We start from the raw sequence: 10,000 nt of genomic DNA on the forward strand, positions 1-10,000 counted from the left end.
TACTTAGATGGCTACTTAATTTTGCACCTGTAGCCATTAACCTCTCCTTTTGCGTACCAACAAAACTTCGCTTTTCCCCTCTTTTGATTATGTCACTTTCTATCCTGCATTTGGCATCGGACATGTGCAGGTCTTTATCGGTACTTGAGGAGCTCACGCTTTCATAATATTTGTTGATGGAGCCTGGTCGACTAACACCGTGTGACCGAATTTTGTGTTGTGAATCCTCACTGTGCCCCACTTGATCCTCAAAGTCGCGTAATCGTCGAATGGAGCTTCCTGTGCTTTTACTACTGTCGTAGTTTAGGATAGCTGCATCATTTATGTCCTTAGATCCTTCATTAGAGGGAAGAGGTTTGTATAGCATCGAGGGTATGGCGGTGTGGAGTGAAATAGCTGCGATGATCATAAAAGCACCAGTATATCCGTAGGTGTCGAATAAGAATTGCTGCAAAGGAGCCAGTAAAAACGTTCCTAAACCCGTACCTGAAGTACTCAGACCATTGGCAATTCCTCTCTTTCTGTCAAAGTAATCAGCCACAATTATTAAGCTTGGTGTGTAGAGCAAACCTCTACCGATTCCTTGTAGAATTGAATGAGATATAAATAATAACATAAAATCTTCAACAAATGCATTCATTACCATGCCAATAAACAAGAGTGCTGAACCAAAAAGACACGTTGAACGAACGCTATAACGAAAGCACAGCGCTCCCGCGACTGGGCCGATGAACAATCGTAGTGATGTAACAAATGCTCCTGGCAGTGAGAGTAATTGATGACTACGATTAAATTTTTTCTTGAATTCTAGAAAATATATACCCTCGCTCCTCTCAATTCCTCCGAACACAACGTGTATGATGAAACATCCAAGAACGACAACCCAACCGTATCCGCCATCTGGGGCTTCTCCGATTTGTTGCCCTTCGTCTCCATATCTGATTTTTGGCTGTTCTGCATCGTCGAAACTGGCAATGGCTTCGATGATTGAGGTTGATTTTGATCGAATGGAAGAAGTCGCTGGTCTTAACTCTCGAAATTCAATAGGATCTACTGCGTATGACTGGAATCGGCGGATCTCGGCATCTTTACTACGTTTAGGTGGTTGAGTCGCCATTGATGTCTGTCAGTGGTAGGAAACAAAAAAAAAAATGTTTATATCATCTTTTTTTTTTGGTTAGACATATGTACCATACAATAATAATTCTTCCATATTGCGAAATACTTGTTTAGAATATATATATATATATATATATATATATATATATATATATATATATATATATATATATATATATATGTGTGTTTGTGTGTGTATGTGTATGTATGTGTGTGTGTATTTATGTCCCTATTACGTGTGACACATTTTTCATTGTACATTTATATATATATATATATATATATATATATATATATATATATATATATATTCAAATGATAAATGTTGTCTTTTTAAAAAAGGAATATGTACAAATGCAAATAATATCTTTAAAGATAAGTCGTGTTTCAAAGTTAAATTATCTGTATATCTGGTTTTGCGTTTCTTTCTAAACAAATATTTTTACTTTCTAAACAAATATTTAGAAGCATTTTCGAAGATATATATTTACCATCATTTCCACTTAAATACATAACACGAAAATACTTATGATATGAACACTATTTATATGCGAACATGAGTCCAATGAGAAAAGACAAATCATTGCAGCAATTCGTGATCTTTTATGACATAATGTGTCATTCGTATATTATTATATTATTAACTCTCTCTCTCACTCTCTCTCTCTCTCTCTCTCTCTCTCTCTCTCTCTCTCTCTCTCTCTCTCTCTCTTTACCAACTGTAAAAAAATCACCACTTCCGTTGCGATATAAACAATACTTTTCTCATCAGATTTGCTTATAAATCACAAAATCTGAAGTAAAATCCTAGTTACAGTTACAAGATCCTAATCATGTGTTATAAAACTTGTTTTGTTCAACAAAATTATGTAAAGCATGTACTTATTGCTTTTAAATCAAAGGATAAATATAGATAGTATGCAGATGACGTCACTCAGGCCTTTGTTATTGTTTTTGCCATCCGCGTTTGTGAGTTGTTCTCACTAAACTGTATTAACCAGACTATATAAGTTCATGGTTACACAGAGTTTGTGTGTTGGTCCGTTATACTTCCGGATGGCAATGTTGTGAACGCCTTGGCCAAGCGCATTCTATCTATACAATTTATGTGATGGGTTGGTATGGCATTTCAGTAAAAATCTTGAAAATGGTCATTAAGGAGATTTATTAATCTTAATGGGAAGATATAAAAACACTCAGCCACTTGTTTTATAAGATGTATAGAGAATTTTTGCATGAAGCCTACTAATCCCAGGATCATGTCCGATTAAATTTTGTTTTCAGATGAAATCACGGGAACTTTCTCCAGTTATTATAAATTAATGACGGTGATATATTCTTCCTTTAATCATTTCACAATTAAAATAATCTGTCAAAGAACTTCTTTGAGGCACGATAGCAAGTCTTTGTCATCGGTAAAAGTTTATTTGTGTCTTACACAAGTAAGTACAGTAGAATGATCCGCTACCTACCCATTTTTGACTACTATTGTGTGCATGGTTGTCACATAATCATCTTTTTAAAATAAAAGAAAAAGAATTTGAAAAAGAAAGTAAACTTCAAGATTTTTTAATGTTTTAATCGTGCACTTTTCTGGTGCGGAAATGTGTTTTAATTGTAACACGTAAATTAATGTGTTTTTTTACCCCCGATTCATTGTTTTGGGCGCTACCTAATGGTTTCAATCAGGTTGGGGGTTATAATAACTTGTAAATAAATATAATCTCAACAAGCTTGGTGTTGAAAATGAAATCAAAACTAGACTATCGGATGTGATATCTTTTATAGGTCAGATTAATGTGACACGTAAGGGAGAAGGCACTACAGTAAGTTAAACATCTGGAGCTTTGAGTATAAATTATGCCGGACGAAGCAGAAAGAAAAACAAACACAAAAAATATTCCCCCATAAAACAAGCCTGCCTCAACTGGGGATCGAACCTCAAACCCTCTTGTTGCCAGTCGTGTTACCATTACCTTCATCACAGAGAATAGTGTTGGTTGAGACGATTTAATGCTTATATTCTTCACAAGCGTATGCGCTCTGATGTGTACCCAAACTCGGATCATAATAAAACAAAACATTGAACTCGAGAGGACGAGGAGGAAATCATTAGAGTAGCTCCATAAATTTGTTTCTTAAAAATAAATATCAAAATGATAAATTAGGGAACAGACACCGGTGTGAGATATATTTAAATCTGAAAAGGTATGTATGAGACAGTGCCAGACAAAGCAAAAGAAAAATGACGAGTCTTCCTCAACTGGGGATCTAACCTTAAACCTCCTAATTACCAGTCGGATGAGACCATATTAAATTAAGGAGTAGATTTGTACATAATATTATATGAAAGAACATGCCAAGAATGCATGGACGTTGAAGTTTGCACTACTTTTATTATGGTCAGCATCGCACCACTCTAATAAAACACATTATTAACAAATTGACCAGAAGCGTTTAATTCAAATATCGATTAATTAAAGATACAATTAATTAATTTGTCAAAAAGTTCAAACCTGAGACCTCAAAGAAGTCTCAGCTCGAACAATGTTACCAAGTTGATTATTGTTTGAATCGATCGACATTTACAATAAACGTTTTCTGTCAAAATGAAAATAATGCTTTTTGTCGGAAAATGGTATAGTTCTTCGTAGCTGTGATGCAAGATAAAGGCATAGAAATAGGACAATGTCATCGGATGTAATTATAGTTCCAGTTATGACATAAGTACTTTGTTTCCAGGTTTTATTTCAGTCTTGGCATATTTCACCATGAGGTAGGATTGAAATTTCCTGTAAACTATCATAATAAAATATATTAGTTCAATAAGCGTAGCATGTCGGCTTTTTATCTGTCGGCTTTATGCGGCTATGTGGTCTAGTGGTATGACACTCGCTTTCGGATCAGGAGGTCCTGGATTCGAGCCTCACTCGGCGCATAGTTAAGTCCTTGAAAAAGGCTCTTTACTCACATTTCTCTCACCGTACTCAAGTGTATAATAAGTGCCTGGTCGTCATCAGCGTTGTCTCTGTCGAAAAAAAAAATTGTAATATCATCCAACAGGCGTAATGTCTCGTTCTACCTGTTGCGTGTTGCTGTTAGTGTTAGTCAGGCACCCTTTGTAAAGCGCTTTGAGCACCATTGGTGGATATTGCTCTATATAAAAGCTCAAGTACTTTTTTATATTTTGAATCCAATGGCTATATTTTCACACCCTAACAAAATACAGTAACATTGTGCCTAATATTTCTATGCTGTGCCTAATATTTCTATGCCGTCGATCTGTTTTATTTAGTAATAAATTTATGTTTTCATTTTGTTGTTGTTGTTGACTGAAGAAGGGTTTTGAGCTCGAAATGTTACGTGTTTGGTATTTTTTTTAAAAAAAAGCTGTTATATTCATTTTTGTTTATTGCTTTCTGCATCCAAACAAGATTGCTCGCCCACACCCTAGCGGTCATTCTGACCGTTGCCTGGTCTCTAGCTGACGTTGACGTCCCCGTCACAAACCACTGGAGTGGGGGATTCCAGGGAGAGGCTTGCTTTGACATCACTCAGGAGTTACACGGTTGGACTGTTTCCTTGGTAATAATAATAATAATAATAATACACATTTATATAGCGCTCATTCTCGTGTAAAACACAAGCTCTGGGCACTTTACAATATAAATATCAATTTTAAGTGAAAAAATAAAAAAATAAAATAATAACAACAATAACAATTCATAGCCAAATCAAGGATTCATATAGAGTCAAGAAAAACAAATACAGTAAAAATGTGTCTTGAGATTCTTTTTAAAAGTAGGTAAAGACTTGCACTCCCTCAGACCACGTGGTAGTTCATTCCAAATCTTGGGGCCGAAACAAGCAAACGATCTATCACCAAATTTTGTTCTTGATCTTTTTTCCGAAATTTTCGTTTGGTCATTACATGATCTTAAAGTGTAATTTTCAAATTTACACATGACCACGTGATCTGTGAGATATGCCGGTGCTATACCAGCCAAACACTTATAAACAAGACACGCTGCTTTGTAATATGTGCGCTTTTCAATGGGCAACCAGTGGAGAGAGGCCAACAAAGGGGTTGCATGATCAAATTTTTTTTGCCAAAAACTAATCTTGCTGCACTGTTTTGCAGTAGTTGCAATTGTTTAATAGAAGCCTGAGGCAAGTTGACAAGCAGCGAGTTACAATAGTCTAGTTTCGAAAAAATGAGGGAAACAACCAATGTTTTACATGTTCCAATTGCAATATACTGACGGATCGAACTGATTTTCTTCAATTGAAAGTATAAAGATTTACAGAGAGCAGAAATGTGAGCTGACATTTTCATTTCTGAATCAAAATAGACACCCAAATTTTTCACAGTCTTTGAAACTTTGATCTTTTCACCCCAATCAACACCTCAAGACCATCATTCACCTTCAACTGCCCTCTATTTCCCACAATCATCACTTCTGTTTTTGACTCATTCATTTTCAACTTGTTTGCATCCATCCACTCTTTCACATCCGTCACACATTCTTCCACACGTTTCACAATATTTTCGAGATTTTTAGTTTTATCAGTAGCATAAAGTTGCGTATCATCTGCATAGAGATGATAGCGCAGCCCATGACCAGTGATGACATTAGATAATGGAGAAGTATACAAAACAAAAAGAATTGGACCCAAAACAGAGCCTTGAGGAACACCAAAAGACAATGTATGTTGACGAGAAAGTTTATCTAAAATCATAACCTGTTGCTTTCTGCCATCTAAATAAGATTCAAACCACTGCAAGACAGTCCCAGACAAGCCAAAGGTTATATTAAGTCGTTTAATGAGAATACCGTGATCAATAGTATCAAACGCCGCCGAAAGGTCTAACAATGTCAGAAGAGAAACAGAACCTTTATCTAAAACATCAAGCAAATCACTCGCAACACAGCACAGAGCAGTTTCTGTGCTGTGGTAAGAACGATAAGCTGACTGAAATTTTTCCCATAGATTGTTTTCATGGAGATGTTGTGAAAGACGTCTGAGTACAACTTTTTCAAGGATTTTAGAAAGAAATGGCAGATTTGAGACGGGACGGTAGTTACTAAGGTCATTTACATTGAGATTTTGCTTTTTTATGAGAGGCTTTACAATTGCATGTTTATAGATATCTGGGACTTGTCCTGAGATAAGTGACTGATTTATAATATAAGTTATGCAAGGTAACAATTCAGGAAGACATAATTTCAAAATATTAGTTGGTAAAGGATCTAAATCACATGACTTCGAGGAAGATGAAAAAATTATTTTAGAAATTTCTTCTTCAGTTGTTTCTTTAAAACAAGAGAATCCCTGTGAACCCGAAAAAGGGTGGAAATTTATATCTTCATTTTGCACGAGGTCCAAATTGTTCCGAATTTTCGATATTTTTCCCGAAAAGAAATCTGAAAATGCATCCGGCTGCTTTTCTACCGGGATATTAGTGGGTAGACACATGCCCTTTTCTTCCCCTAAAAGTTCCTTTGAAACAGAGAAAAATTCCTTAGTGTCCCTCACTGATGACAGTTTTGTGTTATAATAGTTTCTTTTTGCTCTTTTGCAGGTGGTTTTATACTTATGCTTTTTTGCTATATATATCAGCCGGTCAATCTCAAGGCCCGATTTTCTCCACGATGCCTCTGCATTCCTTTTTTCCCTTTTGGCAGTTTTTTCACTCTGGTTAAACCACGGAGACGGTTTCCTGGAATTTATTATTCTAGTTGTGTTTGGCGCATGCCTGTCGATGACGTTGCGCAGTACCTCGTCTGTTTTCTGTGCTGATGGTATATCCATTCTTCCTAGTTCCTCTGACAGATTGTTTTTGAAGGAACTAATGTCTATTTTTTTGGTATCCCTAGACACTATCTTGACTTTCTTTGCTTTCTCTTTGATGCATTTGAGAGTTGCCAGAATCAGATTGTGGTCTGAAATTTCTTTTTTGATATTTTTAATTGATTCAACAAGCGAGGGTGTGTCAATGATGAACCAGTCCAAGATGTGCCCCAATCTTTGAGTTGGAGAGGTCACTAACTGAGTGAGGCCATGTTCATTCAGCATATTTTTTATAATTTTAACGAGACTATTCTGATCAACATCAAACTGAATATTAAAATCGCCGATATAAATCTTTCGCTTATTTGATGTGTCTTTTGATACAAAATCTAAAAATTCGTCAGCAAAATCATTCTGTCTCAGTTTGTTCTTTTTGCTTGGGGGTGGTCTGTAGATACAAGTGATTAAAAATGAAATTTGAGGGTAGGTCAATGTGGTTTGGACACACTCGAAACTTTTGAACGAAATTGGCCTGTTTTGTATTTTAGACGAAAGAGCGTGTTTGTATATGATGGCGATCCCCCCTCCTGATCGTCCATTTCTTGGGAACGATTCCATCTTGTAGCCGGGAGGTGTCATTTCTTTCATTATAGGTTCATCACCGAACTGACGCAACCATGATTCAGTTATATATAGAATATCGATATGGTATTTGATGAAGTCATCTCGAGTCTAGAGGTAATCAGTTATCAGGGTTCACTTTCTACAGTAAGCCATTAAGAGTACTGTGTTGATGTTATGCGTTTAGCCCCCCCTCCCCCCCCCCCCCCCCGCCCCCCCCCCCCAAAAAAAAAAAAGAAAAAATTAAAAAATAGATAAACCAAAAAAAAACCCAAAAAAACTCACACCATCTGCCAGCCGGATATGACATATCAAGATTCAAATATGTGTAACCTAATACTATTACTTAAATGTTGTTTAAAATCATCAATGTTTTTCTAATTTCATTATCTATGTACAGTTGGGGTGGTTGATATGAAAACGATCTTTGTCTATTTTCATCATCTATGTTTAGGTGTGGGTGGCCGATGTGAAACAGACTCTTCAGAACAACAAGGAATTCGTCTTGGAAAACAAGTCGTGGAACAGAGATGAACATGTTGGAGACGAATTGTGCATCACTTTCATCGGACACGGTGAGGCTTACGGCTTACCTTACACTGACAAAACACCTCTTTTCATTATGGCCAAATGAAATATATTTCATAAATTGATAGATTAAAATAACACACCCTTCCTCTACTCTCAACAGGTCGAAAATGCCGCAAACTTTAGATCACGATGACTTTTTGACAAGGGAGGGGGAGAGGGGAGGGTGTCATCTTACCTTCAATATATATGAATAAAAATATTTCTCTGGCCAAAATGCCAAAATTAAATGTTGTTGTTTTTTTTTTTTTTTTTTTTTTTTTTGATAACCTCAAATTGAAAAACTTAGGCAGGTTGTAAATTCTGGAAATAATTATATGAATAAATACGATACTCCTATAATTAACCACTTTCGAATTGACCACTTCTTTCATACACATTTTGTGTTGCTTTAGGGAATGGGGATATTGCTCCAAAAATCACGGCCTCCCTGAATGAACTCCCTAGTGGAGGCTCTCACAACGAGATCACCGCTCCACCACCCGTGACAGGTAAGCCATCTAAAAATATAATTTAAAGCACTGAAAGAGAATATTACGCTACTAAACTTACTATACTGGGGTTCCCGATAGCTCAGTTGGTAGAGCACTCGCTTCACATTCAAAGGGACTGAGATCGATCCCGGGTGCAGTCGAGATTTGTTTCTGACCCCCCCCCCCCTATTCATCCAGCAGTGAATGGGGTAACTGAATCTGTTTGATTTGGCGAAAGTGCTTTGCGATAGACTATCGTCCAATCCAAAGGATAGCAAACAATTGCTATTGTCCGTTTCACGCTATAGAAACCGGGATAAACTCCGGCTCCATGGGCCGAATGGCTCTGAAGGACTACTTAAACTACTATGCTAATACCACCAAGACGAATGGCATTGGTCATGAACTTTTATCAATTAATTCAGCATTTTTCATTCTGGGACATTGTTTATTATTGATTATCCTAGTGTGATCTTGAAAAACGAATACTAACTAAGGACTGTAAAAATTATTGGATCAAAATAAATGTGTAACAGATTTTTATAAATTACTTAACACGAAATATGTTGGGCTTTAAACCTTTCTCCAGCCAACAACAAAAATTAATCAAACGATAATGCTTAAAGTCTTATAGGATATTCATTACTGTTTCATACTATTACTGAAATGCTATTTAAGATTAGCAAAAATATATAAAAAACGTTCAAATGTCAAAAAATAACCCCAACAAACATGAAGGACCGATTCTGCAGTTATTAACCAAAATGGATGGCATAGTTCATGAACTGGAATCAATTAACTATTTATCACACTGGGACATTGTTTACCGACGATTATCCTAGCGTGATTTAGATAAAAGAATACATAGTTTCACTTTTGACATTGTCCTTGTACAAATATGGCCATACGTAGACTATCAAATTTTCTGAGATGATCAAATACAATATCACAGTTATATTAATTGTCTTTTAAAAGAGGAATGTATATTTAAAATTGAAACAGAGCTCTTACAAAGTAATCACGCACACTGAGTTGTTCATATTTAGTCTTTCTCTTCTTTTTTTTTAGCGGCTCCAGGCCAAACTCTTCCTCCAACTACAGTCCATACATGTGAGTATTTTATTTGGAAGCAATATTGCAATGTATACACAAAGAAAGAAAGAAAGAAAGAAAGAAAGAGAGAGAGAGAGAGAGAGAGAGAGAGAGAGAGAGATGTAAAGAAAAAAAAAATATATATAGACAGATAGATTGATAGATAGATTAATAGATAGATAGACAGACAGACAGACAGAAAGATAGATAGATAGATAGATAGATAGATAGATAGAGAAAGAAAAAATAAAGAAAGAAAGTAAGAAAGAGGTCCCAGGTTTGAGAGTTTTTGCCAAGACGAGGGTCATTTAAAT

At 35.9% G+C, this 10,000-nt stretch overlaps 2 protein-coding genes across 2 annotated transcripts in view; one reads left to right on the plus strand and one right to left on the minus strand.

Annotated features, from left to right (window-relative positions):
- LOC144973375 (monocarboxylate transporter 13-like) overlaps window positions 1–2,705 on the minus strand; it is a 3,461-nt gene extending 756 nt beyond the window's left edge. The window contains exons 1-2 of the mRNA XM_078915723.1: window positions 2,592–2,705; window positions 1–1,123 (exon numbers count right to left, since the gene is read on the minus strand). The exon at window positions 1–1,123 is cut by the window's left edge and continues 756 nt beyond it. Coding sequence (XP_078771849.1) covers window positions 1–1,117 — 1,117 coding nt within the window. The 5' untranslated portion in view covers window positions 1,118–1,123; window positions 2,592–2,705. The remainder of the gene's footprint in view (window positions 1,124–2,591) is intronic.
- Window positions 1–10,000, plus strand: part of LOC144973407 (endoglucanase 4-like) — a 35,164-nt gene that overhangs the window by 2,538 nt on the left and 22,626 nt on the right. Inside the window, exons 2-6 of the mRNA XM_078915832.1 lie at window positions 4,554–4,695; window positions 7,609–7,650; window positions 7,988–8,108; window positions 8,517–8,612; window positions 9,663–9,704. Of these exons, the coding sequence (XP_078771958.1) occupies window positions 4,554–4,695; window positions 7,609–7,650; window positions 7,988–8,108; window positions 8,517–8,612; window positions 9,663–9,704 (443 nt within the window). The remainder of the gene's footprint in view (window positions 1–4,553; window positions 4,696–7,608; window positions 7,651–7,987; window positions 8,109–8,516; window positions 8,613–9,662; window positions 9,705–10,000) is intronic.

This window comes from Berghia stephanieae, chromosome 1 (genome assembly GCF_034508935.2).
Source record: "Berghia stephanieae isolate SIO BIC M18660-M18661 chromosome 1, UCSD_Bste_1.3, whole genome shotgun sequence".
NCBI classification, from domain to species: Eukaryota; Metazoa; Mollusca; class Gastropoda; order Nudibranchia; family Aeolidiidae; genus Berghia; species Berghia stephanieae.